Source organism: Delphinus delphis, chromosome 12, assembly GCF_949987515.2.
Source record: "Delphinus delphis chromosome 12, mDelDel1.2, whole genome shotgun sequence".
Taxonomy (NCBI): Eukaryota; Metazoa; Chordata; class Mammalia; order Artiodactyla; family Delphinidae; genus Delphinus; species Delphinus delphis.
In genome coordinates, this window is record NC_082694.2 from 75,133,990 (window position 1) to 75,157,350 (window position 23,361).

The 23,361-nt window shown below is 59.3% G+C and overlaps 1 protein-coding gene across 1 annotated transcript; it reads left to right on the top strand.

The window, feature by feature from the left end:
- Positions 1 to 876: 876 nt before the first annotated feature.
- Positions 877 to 23,361, top strand: SDC1 (syndecan 1). The gene is made up of 5 exons (XM_060027057.2): positions 877 to 1,201; positions 20,529 to 20,610; positions 21,523 to 22,004; positions 22,606 to 22,741; positions 22,865 to 23,361. The coding sequence occupies exons 1-5, from the start codon at positions 1,136 to 1,138 to the stop codon at positions 23,032 to 23,034; spliced, it is 936 nt and encodes a 311-aa protein (XP_059883040.1). The 5' UTR covers positions 877 to 1,135; the 3' UTR covers positions 23,035 to 23,361.

Consider the following 23,361-nt stretch of genomic DNA (forward strand, 5'->3'; position numbering starts at 1 on the left):
CAGGTCTTCCATAGTCTTTTTGCACCGAGGTTCCAGATTGGTGATGGAAAGACTGAGGTCTGGGGCCTCTGCGGGAATCATGAAGGAGCAGAAACCTCAGTGGTGCTTCTCAGACCTGCAGGCCGGAGATCACCTGGACACAAAGCCGTTTATTTTTCCTTTTAGCTCGGAGGATGAAGAGAGAGGGCACTGTTTTCTACAGAGACACCGAAAAGTCCTTTCTTAATTCCCCACCTCGCCTCGGCAGGCGGAGGTGACTGGAGATTCTTAAATTTTTTAACAGCCCCTCCTGAGCGTGTCCAGCTGTTTAAAGTAAGGCCCCGCGTTCCCAATACTGGCAGAAGGCGAGCGCATGTGGGAACCTGTGCTGGGGGGAGGGAGGGGGGGAGCTGACAGCCCCATCCGCAGCCAGGGAAGCGTCCATCCGTTTAAGGCCCCATCACCTCGGGGCCCCGCACAGCCTCGAAGTGTTCCTGCCCGGATCTGGGAGTCCCACGCACCTGGAGGGCGCTCGGTGTCCACTCCCAGAGGGCGCTGCAGACCGTCGCCCACAGTCGACAACCAACTGCCGTCCCTCCCGCCACTCTCCCAGGCAGAGCCTCAATACCCTGGGCCGGGGCGCAAAGGAGTGCGCTCGGCCCCCACTACCCGGGAACCTAGGAGCAGCTGAGCTGCAACGCCGGAACCACAGCCAGCTGGGAAGGTGGCTCCGGAGGTAGGCGAGGCTCTGCCCACGCACCGCAGGCCGGGGGCGGGGCAATCCTGAGGGGCCGGGCCACTCAGGGGGCGTGGTCTTAGGGGGTGGGGACTGGGGCTGGCCCCAGGACCTGGAGAGCTGGGGGTGGGGGGCTAGTTTTTGCAACGGCTAAGGGCTTTATTATAAGGCGGAGCTCGGCGGGAGAGGTGCAGGCGGGAGCCGAGCTGAGTGGGGAGGAATCCAGCCGTAGAAAGCGGACTGCAGCCGGCGGACCCCGCAGCCCTCGCCTAGGACAGCCAGCCGCGCGCTGGACATCGCTCGAGGGAGCTGCGCGCAGCGCAACCCGCGGAGCCGACCCGGAGCCCCGTGCAGTCTGGGCAGCGCAGCGCAGCCCTGACCTGCGCAGCTCGCCGCGCTCCAGCCGCCGGTCCGGGCAGCATGAGGCGCCCGGCGCTCTGGCTCTGGCTCTGCACGCTGGCGCTGCGCCTGCAGCCGGCCCTCCCGGTGAGTGTGGCCCGGGGCCGGGCTGGGAGGCGGCGGGAAGCCGGGGTTGGCAGAGCCGCCGATGTCGGCGGCTGCACGTGGAGGGGGAGGGGAAGCGGGGACTTCCCTTCTTCCCGCGCTAGCCCGGCGGGCCCCGGTACCCGGAGACCCGAAATCAAGGCTCCCGCCTCAATTACCTCCGCCGTCGGGGGGCGCCGCACGGGTTCCGCCGCTCGGGGCGGAGACCCGGGGCCCGCGGCGCCCAGCGGAGCGGAACCTGCGCCGGGGCTCCGCGCTCAATTAGGTAAAACGGTTCCACAGGCGAAGAAGCCCGCCAGCCTGCGGCGGCGCCTGGGGTCGCCGGCTCCCACCCGGTCACCCCGGGCGCCGCGGCGCCGGCTCCCCCGCCTGTGACCCGGGAGGATGCGGTGATCGCGGCAACTACGCCCCGTCCGCGGACCCTAATTCAAACCAGACTCGCCGAGCCTCGGCTTCTGGCCCCTCGGGCGGAGGCAAGTTTGGGCGCAGCGGTGTCGGCGCTGGAGCAGGCGGGCGTGTTCGCTAAGGAGCCCCAGCCAGGGCTGCGAGGGGGACTGGGGCGGGCGGGCGGGCGGAGGCGGGGTCCTCGGCTGTCCGTTGGCTGCCCGAGACGAGCCGGGCCGAGCTGGTAGAAGGAGGTTCCGGGAAGTTGGCCCCAGAATGCTAGAGACCCGCAAGAACCCAACTTCTGGGCTGCTGAAGTTGTGCTGCCCGGGGAGGGACGCGAGCCGGCGCTGGGCACCGCCGCGCCGCGCGGGCAGCTTCCCCAAGAGTGGACCCGCGAATGGCTCTTCCCCTCCCCCGGCCTGGCTTTGTGCTGGAGCCGCGCCGAGGGAAGGCGGGTCCCTTGGCCCGCCCAGTGGAGCTGGAGGAAAAGGGGGACAAATGTGGAGCCCGAGGCTGGGGGGGAGGCCTTTGGGTAGGACTCCAGCATCCACCTTTGGCGAGGGGTGAGTCCCCTCTGAAGAGGGACCTGGCCGACAAAGAGCATCCCGAGGGTCCCCAGAAAGTGATCTCCCGCCTCAGCCGCAGTCCGCTGGCCCGCCTTCCCCAAAGGGGGCGCTTTGTTCTCGGCCCCTGTAACCCTTTCCTGGGAACCGCCCCGCAGCGCCGTCCCTAATATGGGCTGGGACCTGGGCTGCCGCCAGGTGTCAGCCCTGGCCGCCGGGTGGTCATGTCCATCCCCCCCAGTCCCCACACCCATTGCTGGAGTCCCGGGGTCCTCCCCGCGGGCCGGGTCTGCCATCCCCCGGGATGAAGAAGGGAGGTGCGGACCGAGGGGCTCTTCCCGTGCCGGAAGTGGCAGTCTCTGGCCAGCACATCTGGACGGCTCGACTTCCCTAGCTCTGGCAAAAGGAGGCACGTGGGAGGGGAAGGAGCGGCTGCCGGGCGTGGGTACTCCGGTCCTCCACTTATAATGTATTATCTGGACAAGTCTCTCAGCAACGCCAACCCTCTGAAAGCGGGTCCCTCCATAATGATAGTAGCTCCCAATCATTGAGAGCCTTGCGGTGTTTTGCAGGGTCTGGCTCAGGTGAGGTGCTTTTCAGGCTGATCTGTGAAGTGCCCTCCTTGCTTCCCAGGTGACTGTTAATGCTTGGAAACATTTTGGAATCCAGGAAGGGGTCCCTAATGCCACTTGAATTGCTGATGAGTTGGAGTGTTCATGTGGGGTGCCCTATCTGGGGGAGCCATGGGGAAGGACAGGATTTCTGAGCTGGGTCTCCACAGCACGCCTGGCTTTTAGGTCCAAGAAGTTGGCAGCTGGCTTCCCCTTCACTCTTGAAGAGTATGGCTTCTGTGGCATTCAGACTGCACCTTGAACCAATAGTTAATACTCTGGAGAAGAGGGTGAAGGTGTTTGGCTTACCTCCCTGGCCCACCTGGCCTTTCCTGGCTGCCCCACTCTCTCCAGGCACAAGATGGGGCCTTAGCAGCACTCCGCCTATTTCCAGCCAGAATCAGGAGTGCTGGTGGTGGTTCCTTTGCTTGCCTTAGGTGAGGCTGGCATTCCTGAGCGGGGATCCCAGAGCACCTTTTAACACGGGGGAGGCAGATGGGATTAGAAATTCTCTGTGGGCCACGTTTCCCAGACTTTTTCTGTGTGCTGGGAAGAAGCAGATGCTGCATTTTTTTTTCTACCCTAGAAAATGTGATACATTATGGAAAGGCAGGGCAGTTGAGTTTCAAGGGGGAAACGAGGAAGGGAGGGAGGCTCATTAGAGCTGTGGTGGTAGGAGGGCTTCCTGGAGGGGGTGTTTGAGCTCAGCCTGAAAGCACTAAGCTTTGGGGTCAGACACTGGCTCAGAACTTAGGTTTTTGTTTGTTTGTTTATTAAGTTTAGTTTGTTTTCTCTTTCCCAGCCCTGTCCTCTCCCTTTTATAGTGGCTGTCCATATTTGGTTCAAAGTGGGGGCACAAAGTACCTTCCCAGAGCCCTCTTCTACTCTCTTACTAAAAGAAATAAGGCAGTGGGATTTGCTGAAATAGGAGGTGTCCACTGGTTGCAGAAATCTGGCTTCTCCCAGGGTTCACTTTGGCCCCAGTGGGAAGCAGGTCAGAATCCCCTGGGGATCAGTGAGGTAGGGTATGATCCTGGGCGCCTGACTTTGGACAAGGAAAGGCTGCTAGGGCAGGAGGTTGCTCAAAACCACTCCCAAGAGACGAGAACAGGTTTGTCTAAAAAGGTTTCCGCGTGGTTGTGTGTGTGTGAGATTCCCATGGTCTTTTGTTTCTGCCATGCAAGAAAAATTGCTTGTTCTGGAAAGTTATTTGCTGTTTCCTCTCTTTCTCTCTTCTCTTTCTTGAAAGGCAGAAAATCCCTTTTTGCCTTAATTATGGGGGCTAGTAGAGACATTTCCCGACGGCCTGGTGGAGTGGGTGGGGCTGGGGGAGGCATTAACTTCCTCTGCCTGGGCTCGGAGCCTTCTGGAGGTGATGTCACTCCTGGCTTGAGCTCCACAGGGAGGGTGGGGCTGGTTTAAGTCTCTACCTGTGGCTCATAGTGGGTTCCAATAAAACCTCATTAACCCAGATTCGTGGGGAGAGAAATAAGAAAGGGAGGGAGAGGAGCCTGGAAAGAATTAATGAAAAGCTTGAATTTTGGAGTAGTTTATAGAGGAATCTTTTTTATTGCCGCAGAATTTTGGATTCTGAAGTCTCTTGAGAATGAGATATCCTTGGTATCCAGGTTTTTTCAGAAAGCTAAGAATCCTTATTACCCTCAAAAATATTCTTACTTTGGGCGGGACTCTGAAATATTTATTTCCCTTCCTTTATTAACGAAAGACTACTAAGCATAGTTAAATCTCTGGATGCCAGGGTCCTCATAGCTGTCACCATGTTAGGTTATGGCGTTTGTCTCCCAGGTTTATTGAGCTCTGAAGAGCACTTTGCCCCTGGCCTGGTGCCCTTCTGTTGGTGCACTTGGGATTCTGGTTTGCGTTTTTTCCTCTTCCATCCCTGTCTGATAGCAGCCAAAAGTGACATTTGTGGGCCTGAGTATAGCAAGCGGCTTTTCAGTTCAGTTCTAACTGGCACTTTTCTCCAGCAATACTAAGAAGCTAGTCAGATTTGTTAGAATTATTTCTAAGACAAGAGTTTTCAGCACTGAGTAAGGGTCTCACCTGTGAGCAATGACCTCTGTGGTGTCCTGATAGTACCTAGAATAACAGAGGCTGTCAAGGGAGGTGCTTATGGGCTCCCTAGGGGAACAGATGTCAGTGACCTTTGGAGTAAGCACCTGACGATGACCCCGTGTTCCAAGTTCTTCCCGCTGGCTGAAGTTGTAAATGACTTGTCAGTCATGGGTAGCCTGGACCCAGAAAGGCTAACTCCGTCTAAATCCTGGTTGGCAAGGGCCCTCATTCCCTTTTTTTTTTTTTTTTAATTTAATTTCGTTATTTTTGGCTGCGTTGGGTCTTTGTTGCTGCGCGTGGGCTTTCTCTACTTGTGGCGAGCGGTAGCTACTCTTCATTGCGGTGTGCGGGCTTCTCATTGCAGTGGCTTCTCTTGTTGCGGAACACGGGCTCTAGGCACGCAGGCTTCAGTAGTTGTGGCATGTGGGCTCAGTAGTTGTGGCTTGTGGGCTTTAGAGAGCAGGCTCAGTAGTTGTGGCACACGGGCTTAGTTGCTCCACGGCATGTGGGATCTTCCCGGACCCGGGCTCGAACCTGTGTCCCCTGCATTGGCAGGCGGATTCTCAACCGCTGCGAAGGGCCCTCTTTCTTAGCTTGGGCCCTGTCTCTATTTTTCACACTGTGTTTTATTCGGGTGGCAGTGCACCCATACTGTTTGGCTGGCCAGGAACAGCTTTGGGTGAGGTAGAGCCCCCGGTATTGGGTCTCTGCTCCGCCACTAATGTACCACGTAGTCTCAGGCGAGTCACTTCACAGCCAAGTCTTGATGTCCTGTGTAAAGAGAACATCATACCTGTTCTCCTCGTCCTGATTCTTTCATTTGCGTATTCATTTCATAATGAAGGTGTGAAAGTGTTCGGTAATGAAAACGCCAGAGGAAACTTAGCTGTTAATAGAATTAGGATCACCTTGCACTGAGTGCCTGCTGTTGGGTGCTCAATGCTTTTCCTGCATCCCTATTTCATATTTACCCCAAACCTTTACCATGTATGTCATTGTACCCATTTTGTGGATGAGGCCTGCAGAGGTGAGCCCCTACAAGGGGCCGACGTGGGAGAACCAGGATTTGTACGTACGTGTGTGCATATGTGTGTGGCGTGAAGAAATTGAAGGACTGGCAAGTCTCCCCCACAAACCCAGCATAGGAGACTGACTGAAACCAGCAAGGTTTGCCCTTGTGCTTGTCCCCAGGGCAACAACCAGCCTGCACTGACTTTCATCATGGACACTGGGGAGACATTTGTGGAATTAGTAGATCTTTTTTTAAGCCTCGAAGCCGGGCACCGTGGCCCCAGTGGGGCGACCAGAACCCAGGACTCGTGGCCCCTGTGCTGGGCTCACCTCCCGGCCCCTTCAATGCCAGGTTCCGCCGCCGCTTCAAGAGCAGCCCCATGAGGAATTGTCATTAAGTGCTGGAACCCTGGGATTTCTACAGAACAAACAATTTCCTGATTTCCTCCTTCTTTTCAACAACGAATTTTGGAGTCTTGGGTTGAAAGCCGCCCCTTGAGGGCCTGCGTAAGTGTGTCTAGAGAGAGGGAAGGGGATTAACGGAGTCTGTGGAAAGAGGGCTTTTGGCGCCAGGATCCTGCACCCTGGAACAGATTCAGTGCGGTGTCATTTCCCTCTCAGCTGTTCCGGCAGAGGTTGGGTGTGTATCCTGGAACCTCCCTCTGAACGGCCATGCATGCCCTGGCGGTGCGGAGAGAGGGCAGGCGTGTGGGCATCCCCTCACCCACGGAGGCACGACCCTGCGCTCGGGGTTACTTCAGCAACTACGCAACTTCCAGCTCCAGGTGGATGTGGGGAGCCCCCTCCACTGCCCCCCAGAAGGGCTAGCTTTATCTGTGTGGTGTTACCACCTCTGCCTGTCCTTGGGATGCTGACATTGGGTGGGGAGTCAGCACTAGAAAGTCCCCTGCATTTCCAGGTCCAAGGCAGGGGCACCTGGTCAGCTCCCTGGGGCTTGGTACCCTGCGGGGAGCGGTGCAGAGGAGGGGTGGCACGGGCCAGAGTGGTCCAAGCTTTTTCTGGAAAGGGTCCTGCTGCCTGTCATGCCGTTGTGGGTTTGGGGAGCCAGCGGTTCTGGCAGGGCCTCAAGGCTGTGGAGGCGCTGGGCGGTCGTGGGGCTTGGGGCCGTCGGATCAGGAGGGGGAAGGTTTGAGGGTCTCTCTCCTGCGTTTATGGCTCTGTGGTGCTGCCTAATTATACGGAGAGGCTGCTCTTCCTCTGGCCTTCAGCCCTGGGAAGAAACTCCTCTGCCCAGTGACTCACGTGAGGGTTGCAACCCCACGAGAGGCCGTGTGTGCGTGCGCACGCTGCAGGGGTTGCAGCTGTGACTGGGCTTTGCTTGGCCCGTCGATTTCCCCACTGGGCTTCCCCGCAGGTTAGGCTGCAGTCTGAGATTTTGGGAAACCTGGTCACCACCTGTCTGCCACTTCCTCCTCAGAAACCAGGAAGCTGTCTTCCTCCCTCCCTCCCCTTTTAACTGCAGCTCTTCCTCTATCCCGGGCTTTAGAAGAGTCTGCGGAAGTTATTCCTACAGACGAGGGTGGCCAGGACCCGTGTCCCACCTAGTCTCAGTTTAATCCTCCGTGGTGTGACTTGGGCAGGTCCGCGCCCCTCTGCGTCTCAGTTCCCCTGTGCACTCAAGGGGCCCCCCTTACCTGCTTCAGCTCCAACAGCCATGTGGTTGCAAAGAGACCTTGTCCTGGGGAGGGTGAAGGTGGCACTGGGGGGACCTAGTGAGGGCTCAGAACCCTCCAACATTATTCCTCTGGAGACTCGAGGGGGCACTGCCTGCCTGAGGGCTCGTCTGTGGGATGGGAGTCACGGCAGGCTGCTCTTGGAAGAGGTGGACTTAGGGTCAGTATGGGAACCAGAGGTGTATGGAGGCCCCTGGGCAAGGTCAGGCTGAGGGTGAGGGCCGGGTGATGTTCTCTGCACACGCCCAGGCCTCCTGGCCACCTGCCCCAGGTCCGCTCATCCGCAGGAACGGAAGCCGGAAGCCGCGGCGGGCAGGTTGTGGCAGTGGGGCAGGCAGGCGCGCTTATCACTCCACTCATCGGCTGAATCATGGTGCCAAGGCCACAGATCCTCCCCTGAGACTCATCCAACCAGCTTGTCCCTGAGCCCACTGTGTGTGAGGCAAGACTAGGGCTCGGGGGCCTGGCTGCCAGCCCGACCCTTTTTACCGCTGAGTGACTGGGCACGGGCCTCTCTTGGGCTCAGTGAGTCCACGTGTGAAATGGGAGTGCGGCTGAGAGGCAGAGGCGAGGTCACGCCTTTGGATGTTGGTGACGTCTGGTGGCTGTGTCACAGGGCTGGTGGCGTCTGGGTGGGGCCTGCCTCTGCTCCTGCTGCCTCAGGAGAGTTCTGCCGGGAGCATGGGGGTTGGGAAGCCTACCTGGCTTGACCAGATCTAAAGCCCAGAGCCTGGCTGCCTGCCGTGCGCACAGCCCTGAGCAGGTGGGGAAGGGTCCACGCCTGGTCTGGGGCCGCGTGTAAGAGAGGGTGGCCATTACTGGGACCAGACAGCAGGGTCGGTCTGCGCAGACAGGCCAGGGGGGCAGTGACAACCAAAGGTCATCCAGCCTGAGAAAGGGTTCATCCCAGAGCCCCTCCCATCAGGAACTCAGGCCGTAAAGCAGGGCATTTTCTGTGTTAGGGCAGGGGGCCCCCCGATGGAGGCAGCGGGAGTGGCGGAGACTACCAGTCCCGCTCTGGGACCCCTCTTGGGCTCCCTTCGTCTCCGGAGCAGTGCAGGGACTTGTCCCACCATGGGACGTTGAATTCCCAACCTTTCCTGCTTGGGCTGCCTGACGCTTCCTGTGGCCATGCTGGCCCTCGTTGGGTGCCTTCTGCCCCCAGCAGGCTTAGGTGACGGGGTTCTGGGGCCTGGCCCAGGGTGGGTGGGGCGTGGGGAGGTGGGGGGGAGCTTCTGGAGGGCCGAGGTGGCTTGTCCACCCCAGCTCCTAGCACGTGCTGGGCCCCGGGAGGCCTCAGGAGGACCTGAGGACTTGCACTGCTGTTCCCATGTCATGGCTCATGCCCTGGCCGCGTCTGACCTGTTTGGGGACTTGACTGTGTCAGTCCCGTGGCAGGGGCTCTTCTTTCCAGGAGCTCCTCAACACCCCTGCTGCCCACAACACTGTCCGGGGCCTTGGAGTCCCATCCTTGGGGAGTGTCCCGGATGGACATGTGGTCAGGTTTGGGCTTGCAGGGTGTTTCAGGAACCTCTGAGACTATAGTAGAGGCTGAGGTCACTCCAGCTTCTCCCGGAGAAAACCGCTGGGGGCCATACTGCTGTCCCTGGTGCCCACACTCCTCCAGGATGCCGTGGGGGGAGGGCCTTGGCAGCATGAACTCCAGGCTGGCCAGGGCCTGCCGGGCTGGGAGAATGGGCCCGCTGGGGCTGAGCTGAGATCCTCGGGTGCTGCCCCTGCCTCTCCTCCCTGCCCCCCACAGGCTCTGGGGAGCAGGGGACAGGGGTCGGAGGGTGAGCATAGGTGCAGAGTGTCCCTGGGGCAGGCCTGCTTGTTGTAAAGTCCTGGAAGGGCTCAGGCCAGGACGTCGGCCCTGAGGTCTCCATGGTGACTCTGAAGGAGTGGCTGAGGCCACCTGGGTTCTGTGAGCTGTGTGAAGAGCAGAAGGCCCCCAGCCTAACCTCCTCTCCCTTCCACCCCTCTGTGGGACAAGATCGTCCTTCCAGAGCCTCATCTAGGGGCTGGGCGTCCCGTGGATGCCCTGGTCCAGCTCTCCTCCCAGGGCAGTGGCGGCAGCCCGAGCCTGGATGTCTGAGTCTGCCTGCCTGCGGAGTGGATTTGGGGCCCCGTCTGGGGTCCTGAAACCTTGGGCCTGGGCAGGCGAGGTGGGACCCAGAACTGGCAGGTCGGTCTGCCTTGGTTAGTCCTACCTGGGGCTGGCGCAGAGAGGGGTGCTGTGCGGAGGCCGGGAGAGCACAGGGCGTGGAGTCTGGCCGGCCCACATCATTACCAGGCTCCACCGCTTCCTCCCCGGAGCATCCTGGGCAGGTTTCGGCACCTGCCTCGAAGCTTCAGTTTCTTTACACGTATAATGGGATTTTTTAAGTCCTGCTTCGGAGGGCTTTTGAAAAGATCCTGTGAAATAACCTGTATGGTGTGATTGGGAGCCTCTTCCTTGTCTGGGCTCAGAGGAGCAAGTCTGGGAGAGCTTTGGGGCTGACGCTGCTTAGGGAGTCCCCTGGGGAGAGCCCCCTGTGGCTGTGGCTGGGGGGAGGGGCACAGTCTGACCTGACCTGTGTAGTCGTCACTCAGTGTGAATGGCCAGCTGATCTTACCCCAGGGTGCTGATGTAGCAGGACCTACAAACACGGCTTTGGCCCCTTCTCAGAAATATGAGCCTTCCCTGTCAGGCCGGGCTTTGCTCGCCTCTGCCTGAGCCTTTGCCAGGGGCCGGCTCCTGCCCCGAGGAGGTGTGGGCTAGGCTGGTAAGCAGTGGCAAGAGGCCCGGTGAAGCTAGATGCCGGGGTACCTTGGGGGGGTGGTCTCAGGCCAGCTGAGCAGGGCCCCCTGGCTGTGGGGGACCCATGGTCTGTGCCCAGAACTGCAGACTGAGGGGTGCCCTGGAGTGGGAGCGGGGCTAGGCTGCAGGGTGGAGGGGGTGGGGGAGGGGAGGGGGAGGGCCCCACCCCTGGGTCCTCCTTCGTTCTGCACTTTCTCTTGTGCCGCCTCCAGTGGAAATGATGGCTGTTTTCTCCCTGAGGGTCAGAGAGCCCGCAGTCCTCCCTGTGATGGGGTGGCTAACTGCATACCTGCTGGAGCAAGACTGCCTGGCCCCAGACCCCCTCTCTAAGCACTTCAGTGGCTATGTGCCCTGGGACAGATGACTCGTCCCCTTTGCCTCAATTTTCTCATCTGTAAGATGGGTTTGCACTAGAATCTAAGGTTATCATGAGGTATAAATGAATTCATTCAGGTAAAGTGCCTAGACTAGTACCGGGCACGCAGTACTCAAGACGTATTAGCCGTGATTACTATTTTCCCCCCAAGACCTAATTCCGAGATTTCTGTTGTTCAAGTGACCCCCGCCCCCGCCAAGCCCAGGTCAGGTCCTTGGGTTTTTCCTTCCGCCCCATGACTGTCCTGAGTCCTGGGCAGGTGTTAGGGCTTCTTCCCCTTTCTGGGGTTTCTCTGAGTTCATAAGACTGGGGCTGCATCCACGGTCCTCCTTTTAACTGCCTTAGCACCTACTGTGTGCAGGGGCTGCCAGGGCCTGGGAACTCAGTGCCGGGCATTTGAAGCTGTGCGAACCTTCTAGCCGTCAGGAAGCCACTGGAGGAGGGCAGCCTGACAGTGAAGGGGCCCAGGCTGCTTTGCTTCTTATTGGCGGGGGTCCCACCAGTAATCTGGGAATCCAGCCTATTCAGATCTGGCCTTCACAGGAAATTCTGCCTTCCATCACTCAGGCCGGAAAGTACCAGCTCTGCTCTGCCACTGGACCCCTTCAAGGACACTCTGACCTTTCTTTGTCTTTGCCTGGGCTCCAGCAGCCTCAGTGCCTACTTGGTCTGAATCGTACTTTATCCCAGAGGCAGGTTCCCAGACTAGCCCATTATTCTTCTGGACGTGGGAGGAGAAGCCATGTACACCTGTGGCTTAAGCAGGAGCAAAGGGAATTTCGTCGTTCTTTCTTGGGTATGGGGTTGGCTGGCAGCCACATTGTGACACAGGTTAAAAAATTTGCTCTTGGCATCTTTCAGCCTCCTTTTAGCAATCCTTTCCCATCTTCCAAAGCCCCTACCCATCCCCAGTGCCCCAGTTCCAAAATTGCCCATCCCCCACAGAGCTAGTTTCTGCTCGAGTGTGAGTGACTAGCGCCCCTTAGCCCTCCCAGCGGCATTTTCATCTTAAAAGGGATACTCTAACTGCACGGACACTGCTGGGGAGATTTGGAGGATAAAGTTCTCCCCCTCCCTCCACATACACACAGCTGGCGCCCTGACCAGCAGCTGCAGGTGTGTCAAAAGCTGCAAGTTTCTGCCTCCTTGAAACTTGAAGACGCTTTATTTAGCCAGATCAGGGGGAGGATGTCTCTAGAAGCCCATATGCCAGACGTGTCAGGCCCCCAAGCCAGGCGGAGTTTGGGGATTAATCAGCTAGAGAGCAGCTCTGGGGGCCCTCGTGGGGTCCGACTCGGGGATCCTGCCTGAGCTTCTGGCCTTAGCTGTCTCGTTGGGACAGCCAGGGCTGGGGTGGGGGCGAGGCTCTGGGGGCTTTGGCTGCTTGTTCTGTCCCTGTGGGTTGACAGTTGCCATCTCCAGAGGCACTTTGATGTGGGACATCTCCAGCATCCTGCCTAGGCCATCATGCCCTTGGGAAGCGGAGAGCGGTGACCCTGAGTCACTGTGATCAAGTACCCCTCCCCCCACTTGCCATTGAGGGTCCTCTCCCTGCTGAGTGCCATGTTGGTGGTTGGCTGCCCCTCCAGGGTGGGCCTTGAGTCGCCATCCACAGACTCGGGACTCGGACCCCCCTTGCGACCTCTTGGCCAAGCCCCTGTCGTGCAGAAGGGCAGCCTGAGGCAAGGTCTCTTCAAGGTCACCCAGTAAGTTGGAAATAGAGCCCAGGTTTTCCAGTACCAGGTCTGGTCACTCTACCCTGGCCAGCACTTGTCTGGCTCCCAGGACAGTGCTGGGCACAGAGGCTGGCTGGGCCGGGCCAGGCAGCCTTGCTCAACGCCCAAGTGGAATCCTACCCTGCCCGGCCCAGGTTCTGGCAGGTGGGGAAAAGCAGAGGAACTGGTCTTCCAGCTCCTGGCCTCACACCCAGCCCTCAGCTGGGCCTGTTCTAAGACGAGCCTCGGCACGCGGGCAGTGAGGCAGGCGCCACCTCTCCGGAGGGGTGGGTACGGGGGTGCTGGTGGCAGCTCTGGCCTGGCTTGGGCATCGGGGCTGGAGCTGGCTTCCAGGATCCCCCCTCCTTCAATACAAGCCTGACCCCTGGGGTGCTCCAAGGGAGAAGGGCTCCATGACCTTGACCTCGGGTTTCCCTTGTGAAAGCCCTGACGTGCAGTGCCCTGGGAAATGCTACTGCAAAGGGTCTTTAAGCCAAGTGTGGATGGCGCCCTGCACCCTGGCCCTGTCCTGGAATCCCCCAGAGCAGTGAAGTCTGTCTCCTAGGGGCAGGGTGGGAACAGCTGAGGTGGGGTTGTGTGTGTGTACGGGGGGGGGGGGGGGGGGGGGGAAGGGTGCATGCCCAGGAGGTCCCCTGAAAGGCCTTCCTCCTCAGGGGGCCCTGCGGGTGCCCTCACCGAAGCACGTTCTCAAGGTGAGGGCAGAAGAAGCCCCCTCTTCCCTGCCTGTCTGTTCCCGGGCCCCTCCCACCTTGAGCTGTACCCATCACCCCTCTGCAGGTCCCAGCCTGACTTAGTTCTTGGTGAGCTGATAAATCATCATGCCTGTCAGGCCAGGAAATGCTGATGCTGCCCCGAGGCACCGGTGGGGCCCCTCCCTCCTGGAAGTAGAGGGGGTGGGGGGAAGATTTCAGGGTCTTGAGGCCAAAGCCGGGAGATCCGGGCCTCCGCAGTAGCCTCCCTGGCAGCTCCCAAGTGAGGAAAGCAGCGTTCAGAGAGGAAGTGATTTCTCTGCCACCACCGTGATCTCCTGGGCTAGGGGGAGCCCAGCGTCTTCCTGGGCCCTGGGCTGCGGTCCTGCCCTCCCACCCACCCCGCCATGGCCGTCTGTGGCCAGTTTATCACCCCCACGCCACTCTGGCCTCACTGGTAAGGAATTGGGGCCGCAGGGCCCAGCCTAGCCTGTCAGAACCCTGAGAGGGTTTAGGGCTCTTCAGCCAGCCCCTTGTGTTGTCCAGGCGGGAACCAGGTCCAGTGAGAGGCAGAGAGCTGCCCAGGTCCCCCAGCAAGGGAACAGTAGAGCAGGACCTCCGCCTGGGGTGGTCCCCCGGTCAGGGCTGTCTTCCCCCGGCATCCTTAGCTCTGGTCCCTTCCCGGAGACCCTTGATCCAAGATGCTTTGGCCCGCTTGGCCCCTCAGGTCCGTGCTTAGGCCGTGTTAGCAAGGGCTGAGGGTGGGAGTGCAAGTGATCCCCCCGAGGAGGGAAAGCACCAGGTGCACCAGGTGCTGCCGGGCACCAGGGCATTTGGTGGGCCGCGGGAGGGGGCTGGGTATTTGTAACATTCTCTTCCCCAGCCACCCCTAGGTGGGCAGGTACCGCGGGCCGATGGCCCCGAGGCTCTGCAGCTCCCCATCCCCTCTCAGCTCCTTGGCCTCGTTGGTGGTGCCCCCCACCCCCACCCCCACCCCAGAGAGGGCATCAGCGGCTCTGCGCGGCTCCCGTTGGTTTCAGCCTGGTCACTGCATCAGGCCAGCTGAGGGGGTGAGAGTTGCCCGGAGAATCGAGGAGGTCCTGCTCGGCCCCGGGCAGGCAGGATGGAGGCTCAGCTCAGCTTCAGGACAGTCGAGTGTTGCTTTTCTTTGTTTCCTGTTTCTAGCACTACTGGGAATTGAGGGGTTCTCCCAGCTCTGCGGCGAGGCCTCTTCCTCAGACCGGGCAGGCACCACAGTGTACTGACTATAGAGAATGGATGTATCAGAAATGTAGAGAGAATGTTCTAGAACTTTCTCGGATCACTTTGGCCCTAGGACTTGTTTTCGGGGCTACCTGGTACCTCTTCTTTGAGCACTGGACCTGAGTGGGGCTGGCGGGGGGAGTCTTGCCTCCCCCAGCCCCCAGGCCACTCTGGGTGAGGCCTTCTCCTGTCCAGACTGTCGTTCCCCACGTGCAGTCTGCAGACCACCTACAGGATATGGAGTTTGCAACATGCAGAGTCCAAGGCCTTTGCCCCAAACCCCCTGAATCAGCCTCAGGGATGGAGCTTGGAAGACTTCATCTCCAACAGTCTCCTGGTGACGCTTAGGGACCCCAAAGAAGAGAGCCCCTGGCCTGGAGACAGGTGATGGTGTGAATGTCACCTTGGCCAGTTTGGCATCTTGATACACAGGTCGGGGCAAAGGCTGAGGTTCTGTAGCCCAGACACCTCAGCCCCCAAGAGTTGTGTGGGGTTGGGGGAATCAGCTCTTTTCCCTTAGATCCGTAGATCTGACCAGGAAACTGAGGGGGGTAAAAAAGATTTTTACAAACCATGAATCTCATTTAAGCCTCCCGAGGATGCCTGCTGTTGGGTGGGATTTTGGTGGGATGGGAACGAGGGGTGTTTATCCTGGTGTGATTGTGTGGCCCGCCTGCCTTTATACTCCTCAGCCTGGGCTCATGGAACAAATTGGGCCCCTACCCTCCACCCGCTGCCTTCAGCCCCAGCACGGGCGCCAAGGCTGGCTCCTTTCACAGGGAAAGGCTGTGACCTGGGCATTGTGACAAGGGGCAGCTCTTTATCCTTGTGGATTCAGTGACTGAGCTCCCACCACGGCAGCCAGGGCTTCTATCGCTACACCCAAGCCTTACAACCAACAGATACCTAAACCTCCCTTTCCCACTTGGCTGCGGAGGCTGCCACACCAGTGAGGCCCCAGCGTTGCTGAAGTTGTGACTCAGGGCCGAGCGTTGTCCTAACCTCTCCGGGGTCTGGCTGGAGGCTTCATCTGCCGGCCCTAGCTTCCCCAGTGGGGTGACCCTCTGTACCCCATCCTGTGCAGCTCCCCCTTCCAGAAGCGTCCTGGAGTGGGAGCTATATACCTGGGAGCTCACCAAGGCCAAGACGAGACCGTTTCTTACCCTCTCTTCTCCCCGAAACCCTTGGATGACGGCCCCTGAGCTTTGAAGACCATTTCTTACCCTCTTTACTGTCGAAGGACCTTGCGTGATATTGTATTTAGGCATGTGACCTCAGTAATGCTTTTTTCTTTTTTTAATTTATTTATTTGGTCATGCCAGGTCTTAGTCGTGTCAAGTGGTCTCCTTAGTTGTGGCATGTGAACTGTTAGTTGCGACATGCATGTGGGATCTAGTTCCCTGACCAGAGATCGATCCCGGGCCCCCTGCATTGGAAGCACGGACTGTTAACCACTTCGCCACCAGGGAAGTCCCTTCAGTAATGCTTTTTAAAGGATTTGTGTTTATCCATCACTTAGAGCAAGCAGCGGGTAACACACCAGTGATTCAGGGTGTGGGTTGGAAACCAGAGGTCTTTGGATCTGATGGCTGCGGGTTGATGGGGTGCTGGGGTCAGGGGTCAGACAGGCAACCTCTTCAGTCAGCCTGGAGTTAGAAGCCCTTCACCTGAACATCTCTGAGATGCCCACTTGGTATCCTGACTTGTGACCCTCCCAAGGAAGTTTCATGCTCATGCCCAAGGTGTCTTGGAGGGATGCTGCAACACAGCCCCAGGCCCCCTGGGCCAGCCTGGGCAGAGGTCTGCTCAGATGGAGGTGGCCCTCCTATGGCCAGTGTGGGGTGAGAGATGGCAGGAGTGGGCTTGAGGCTGCCTTCTTGAAGCTTTCTCTGCCAGCCCTCTGCCCACAGACTACCGACATGCTCTTGGGGATGGCTGACAACCTGATGATGGAGACCCTTAGCCCCTGGTAGCCCTGACCCTGCTTGTCCATGCCATCCTGTCTCCACCTCTGAAGCTGGGCTGGCATCTTGGTCTCCCCTGCTGGCAGGGGTCAGGAACTCTTTTTTTTTTTTTTTATGGTTTGCCTTTTTAAAAATTTATTTTATTTATTTATTTAGGGCTTCATTGGGTCTTCGTTGCTGTGCGTGGGCCTTTCTCGAGTTGCGCTGAGTGGGGGCCACCCTTCGTTGTGGTGCGTGGGTGGCTTCTTGTTGTAGAGCACGGGCTCTAGGCGCACAGGCTTCAGTAGTTGTGGCTTGCGGGCTCTAGAGCACAGACTCAGTAGTTGTGGTGCACGGGCTTAGTTGCTCCACGGCATATGGGATCTTCCCAGTCCGGGGCTCGAACCCATGTCCCCTGCATTGGCAGGCGTATTCTTAACCACCAGGGAAGCCCAGGAACTCTTACTTGGTGAGGATGACATGCATCCCATGGCTCCTGGGGCCTGTGGTGCATTGAGGAGATTTAGGCAAATTTCCCGTAAAACAGCTGGACCATCAGGGAAGGTGGTTCTTCAGGGCAGGGGAGGGAGAGAAATGGCAGGTGAAGGGAGCAAACACTGCCTGCACGTCTGCAGATACTTCACTGCCCGGTGACCACTGGCAAGGCCCTCACCCTTATCTCTGGGAGATGCTGATCTCAGCCCTGCCTGCCTCAAATCAAAGGGATGGAAAATGCTTCCAGTGTCAGAGCAGGCCTCCCTCCTCTCACACTCCCTTTCCTGCTCCGCCAGACCCCTGAGGCCAGGTCCTCTCTCGGGGTGTCCTCCTCACACCGCCCCAGGTGTGGCCCGGAGACCAGTGTGGCTGAGATGAGATGGGCTGGCCGTTCCTCTCGTGTTCCTTGTCCCCCAGCCTCCACGTGTCTGCCCCCCGACCTGAGCGAAAGATGCCGGCAAAGCCGGAGAGGCCCCGGCTCTCACCTACACAGAGAGGCCCCAACAGGTTAGCAGTTTCCCAGGAGAAGGGCTTCTCTCAGGACTAGGTAAGACTTTGAATCTGCCCAGTCCCTGAAAACAATGTGGGACAGCTTGGCTTTGGCCTTTCAGGCCCTGGGCTTCCAGGATCTGCGCTGTGTGTGGGAAGGACCAACCTGGCCTTTGCCCTGAGCAGACCACAGGTGTGAACATCTAGACCCCCTCATGCGGCTTTTGATTTGTTGTACAAAAAACTGATTTTCCTGGGCCTTACAGAGGTTAAAGGGCCCCATTACAGGTACAGCTGGCTCGCCTTTGTCTTCCCAGGCTGTTTGAAGTGGGTTCCAAACTGGGCCAACCCACCCCTGGCATCCCTGAGTTGTGGCCAGTGTGGTCTCAGAACAGTGTCGGAGGCTGTGCCGAGGAGAGCCCCGTATGGGGCCTTGGAGGCAGCTGACCACAGGCTCTTAGCACAGCAGGCCTGCTGGTGAAACCGGAAGTCTCACCCCAAACTCCAGAGTCAGCTGGCACCTGGTGAGCCAAGTTCAACCTCAGCAGTTTCTGCTAACTTCCTCCCTGGAGGGCTGAGGCTGTCACTGGAGGTTCAAGCTGGAGGTCTGGGAGATCACTACAGCCTATCCCCTTGGTGGAGACCCAGCCCCAAAGGGGAGAGGCTGCCCTGAGGCCTGGGAGCTGGTTTCAGGGGAGAAAGTGTTTGCTTAAGAGCTTGTTGTATAAACAAGATTGCGATAAGATGAGGGAACAAATTGTTTTCAGGGACTGGGCAGATTCAAAGTCTTACCTAGTCCTGAGAAAAGCCCTTCTCTTGGGAAACTGCTAACCTGTTGGGGCCTCTCTGTGTAGGTGAGAGGCTGGGCCTCCCTGGTTTTGCCTGCATCTTGGGCGATGCCTCCGAGGTGGACGGGGTCCTGGTGCACTGTGTTCTCTGCAGAACTCAGTGCCCCCGTCTGTGAAACAGGGCCTGGCCCCCTGCTCCAGGTCCAGCTTTCTGTCCAAGGCTGGGAATTGGAGCACTGCCACCTAGGGTCTCCTCCAGAGCTGTGAGGGTGTTGGGCGAAGTGAAGGGGGGTCTTGATGAGTGTGGGTGGGGCGTGTCCCCTGAATGCTTGTCCCCCTCAAGCTGCCCTCTTGGGAGCATCTGCTGTGGGCCTGGGGCAGGGGTATGTTAGGGTGTGGGTACCCACTCTGCGCCTGCCTGGGGGACAGCGTTCTTTGTTACTGGAGGGGGTAAGCTTTGGGGAGGCGAGGGTCAGCTTCCACCGAAGCTCCGTGGAGGCAGGACAGGTGTTTGAAGGACCACCTGGGGACAGTACAGACAGGACGTGTCCTGAGGCGCAGGTGGAGGCCAGGGACTATGACTGTGCATTGCGGACGGGCCGTGGCAGCTCATACAGGCCCTGCTGTGGCCAAAACTTTTCTCTTGGGGGGCGGGGGGCCGGTGGAGAGGGGAGGAGGTGTAGTGTGGGTTTTGTGCTTTCAAAGGAAGCTCAGTGGTATTTCTAGCCTCACGGTTTCTACACGTTTCTGAAGCTTCCCTCTGACCTGGGCCCTTGGAGGGAGCCCCCACCTGATCCAGCTCTGCCTCAGGAGGCCAAAGGTCTTGCCTGTCCCTCCCTGCCCTGCTGCGCTCAAGAGGGAGGCCCCGTGGCCCGTGGCCAGGACCTGGCGAGGCCTCTTGGGCTGAGGAGGCCCATTCCCTGGAGCCCAGCCTTGGGCAGGGCCTGCCCTCTGACAAGCCTGCACAGAGCTGCCCGTAAACTGGCTCCCTTCTGCCCCCTCTTCTCCTGAAACCCTACCAACCTCCACGCCCCCTCCTCCTAGACAGGCCCCAGAATCCTCTTCCTCAGGCTGAGTGGCTCTTACTTCCCCAGCTTAGAGCAGCCACCACTGGTGGTGGGTCCCTTACTGCGAACCAGGCTCTATTAGGTTCTTTTCATGCATAACCTCTTTAAACTTCTGCAACAGTCCTGGGATGTAGCTATTACTGCCGTCCCCATTTTACAGATGGGAAGACTGAGGTCGTAGGAGGTTTAATGATGTCCTCAGGGCCATTCAGCTAGTAAGTGGCAGAGGTCAGGGGGGCTTGCAGAGCCCATGTGCTCTGAACTATGCTGTCCTGCTTTTTCATTCGTTCTTTGTTCTGGCCCTTGACTCTGGGACTGCAGCACAGGGTCATTTGGGTCAAAGTCTTGTTGCTGAGCAGGATACTTACGGCTACTCTTCCTGCCACCTGGCTGCTGGGTCCTCCCTTCCCCATCTGCTGTCCTGGAGCCAGTGTTAGGGGTGGGGGGTGGTTCCCCGCGCAGGCCAGCTCGGCTGTGTGTGGTGTGTCCTGCCTCCGCCTGGTCCCACTCCCTGGCCCTGCTGGCACAGCCCCTGCTTCAGGGCCTGGGTATGTGTTTGCAGTCCGGCACCTGCAGCCTCTTAGGCTCGGCCAGGCAGGCAGCATTCCTGGGGCAGCTCTTCGCACACAGGGCCCATCCCAGGCTCACAGACCCTTTGCCTCCTTAGTGCAGGGTCCCTTCTGGATCAGCCTCATCTATCCCCAGGCTGATGGATGTCCTGTCCTTCCTTCCCCAAGTGGGTCTGGACCCAGTTTTTCCAGTGGATGAGAAAACAGGCTGAGTGTGGGAAGGAGCACTGTGGCCAGGCCTGCCTCAGCACAGACAACTCACCCTGGGCTCATCCCTGCCCCTCCCTGCCATGGGGCCCTGGGTGTCCGCACCCTGGCGCTCAGCATGCCTGGAGGCGGCCTCCCTGGAGCCACGTGGTCGTGATGTTGTTCCGGGGGGCCCTTGAAAGCCCCACTCTTGGACCCTGAAGCTCCCTGGTCAGTGGCCTCCGGGAGCTGATTCTCAGTGTAGGGTGGGCTTTGGTCCCAGGGGGGCCACAGTCTCTGTTCCTGCCAATGGTGTTGTCTGTCTGCTCCTCTGAGAGGTCTGGGGCGCCCCGAGCAGACTGAGCTTCTAGGGGGTGTGTGTGTTGGCGGGGAACCGAGGGTTCCAGAGCCACACACGAGGGCTTCCTTCCTGTGCTGTGTGGAGTGGTGTGTGTGTTTGGGGAGCAGGGGGGTGCCTGATTTACCCAGCTACCTAGGATGGGGACCCCACAGTAGCAGGGCCCAAGCCAAACCTCCACTCATATCCTTTTCTGTTCATTTTCCAGCAAACTGTGGCTGTAAACGTGCCCCCCGAGGATCAGGATGGCTCTGGAGATGACTCCGACAGCTTCTCTGGCTCGGGCGCAGGTGAGTGGGCTGGGGGTGGCGGTCAGACAGCCCCCCTAGCTGGGCCAGAAGGGTGATGCTAGGGAAGAGAATGGGGACCGTGCTGCAAGGAGAAAACATGTGTGGGTTGAGGTGGGAAGGGTGTGGATTCCACGAGGTCCTGGGGGCTGCCTGCTGCAGACAGACTTGGGCTCGTGTTCTCCTTTTTAACTCACTGGGGAATCTTTGGAAGGTGATTTGACTTCTCCAAGCCTCTATTTCCTCATCTGTACAATGGGAATAACCTCTTGACTTCATAAGGCTATTGGGAGGTATTAGGCTGCACAGAGCCTAGTGGGGTATAAATGTGCCTTTATCTTCCCTATTTCCCCTTTCCCTGGGGGAATGAAATCCTTGAGCCTAGAGGTGGTCAGGGAGGCTCTCTGAGGAGGTGCTCTTGAACTAGACCTCAAAAGAGGGCTACAGTCATCCCTGGGGAAAGTGGCCTAGGCAGGGGCCCGGGAGCTAGGACGTGAGACACAGGCCTCTGTACTTGGGAGGCTGGGGAGAGGGCAGGTGGATCAGGGAGGGGGCCAGAGAGGTGTGTGTATGGGGATATGGCGTTCAGCCCCTAAGGATGCCCCCATCCCCCAGGGAGCGGGCTTCAGCGGTCGCAGGAAAGATCCCTTCCCAGATGGCTCCAGAGACCGGGCTGTCCCCAGGCACGTGCAGCAGAAAAGGGCAGCTTTGCTGGTTCATTTTCCAAAGTTGAGTTTCGCCTTAGCTAGCTCTGCCCCAGGAAACACAGCTTCTCACGAGAGGAAGGGTTTGCTGTGCTGGCCTGGAAGTCAAAGCCTCGGGTCCTTGGCCGGGCCTTCCTCATGGCCTGAGCTTGGCTGGCCTTGATGTTCAGGGGCCTCCCTCACCCCACACGCTGTGCTTCTGGCCCTGCAGGCGCTCTGCCAGATATCACCGTGTCACAGCAGACCCCCTCCACCTGGAAGGACAAGGGGCTCCTGACGGCCACGCCCACGGCTCCAGAGCCCAGCCGCCCGGATACTACGGTCACCTCCACCTCCATCCTGCCGACTGGAGAGCAGCCTGAGGGGGGCGGGCTGGTGCTCCTAGGAGAGCTGGAACCTGGCCTCACTGCCCAAGAGAAGGAGGCCACCCACCCACCCAGTGGGACCACGCTGCACCCAACCACCCACCGGGCATCGACAGCCAGAGCTACCACGGCCCAGGGGCCTGCTGCCACCTCCCATCCCCACAGGGACGTGCAGCCTGACCACCACGAGACCTCAGCTCCCACAGGTCACAGTCAGCTCGAGCCTCAGGCTCCCAGCGTGGAGGATGGAGCTTCTGCTACCACCGAGAAGGCTGCTGAGGGTGAAGCCCCCACCCAGCTCCCAGAAGGAGAGGGCTCTGGCGAGCAGGTGGGTGTCGGCCCGCTGTCATCCTCTGCATTTCCAGGGACGCCGGGTGGCCAGTGGGTAGGGTGGCCCTTAGTGCCTGGTGGGGCACAGTGCACTGGGTGGGGGGCACTGGCCTGGACACGCGGCACACCCAACCCCCTACACCCTGTGAGCACATCGTAATCACCTCAGTGAAGGCAGTGTCCCGAGGTCCCATCCTCTCCCACCCCCAGGGCTGAGCCCAGGGCGGGACAGACTAAGTACGAGACCAGTGCAAGAGAGCCGTTCAGGATCCCCGAAGAGAGGGCTTCCTAAAACGCACGCCTCTGCGGCGAGTGTGGAAGTTCCACCAGGTCTTATTTTCTGTCTTATAGCATCGTGGTAATGTTACACTTTGCACTAAAATGAGCCTGTTTATTTTCACATAAAAACGTGGGCTTTATATCACTTGATGGGATACCTTTGCCACAGTCCAGCAGGGTCCAGTGTGATGTGGCGAGAGGGGCCTGGGTCGGGGTGTGTCTGAGCTGATGGCAGAGGTGACCAGGGAAGCTGGGAGCGGACCTGGACGCAGCCTTCGTTGTGGTCGCCCAAACCTGATTCCATACCTGCCCTCCCCTAGGACTTCACCTTTGACGTGTCGGCGGAGAACTCAGCCGGGGCCACTGTGGAACCTGGCCAGCGGAATGTGCCCCCAGGGGATCCCGGGGCCACGGGGGCCTCGCAGGGCTTCCTGGACAGGAAGGAAGTGCTGGGAGGTGAGTTTTCTCTCTGGTGGGTAGGATGGGGGGCGGGGGTCTGTCTTTAGCTCTGGCGGGGCCGCCACTCAGCCCAAGGAGCAGCCGAGCTCAACTGGCCTCTGTCCTCCCCACCCGCCCCAGGGGTCATTGCCGGAGGCCTCGTGGGACTCATCTTTGCTGTGTGCCTGGTGGGTTTCATGCTGTACCGGATGAAGAAGAAGGACGAGGGTAGCTACTCCTTGGAGGAGCCGAAGCAAGCCAATGGCGGGGCCTACCAGAAGCCCAGCAAACAGGAGGAGTTCTACGCCTGATGGGGAGGGTGCCCCTCCCCTCCCCCTGCCACTCGCTAGGCCCCCACTTGCCTTTTCTGTGAAGAACTGCAGACCCTGCCCTCCTCCACCGCGCCACCTTCCTGGCGCACCCAGCCCCACCGGCGGCCCCCTCCCCGCGGAGTCCTGGGCGTGCCGGGGAGAGGGCTCATCTCCGCTTCTCTGACTTCTGCCTGGAGACTTGGGCACAAGGGCTTTCTCGCATATGACCGACCTTTCCATCACAGCCGGCACCTGGCAGCCCACCACGCTGACCCAGTTTCTCCAAACCGGAGCAGCCCATCCCCAGGCCTAACTCTGGAGAGAAGG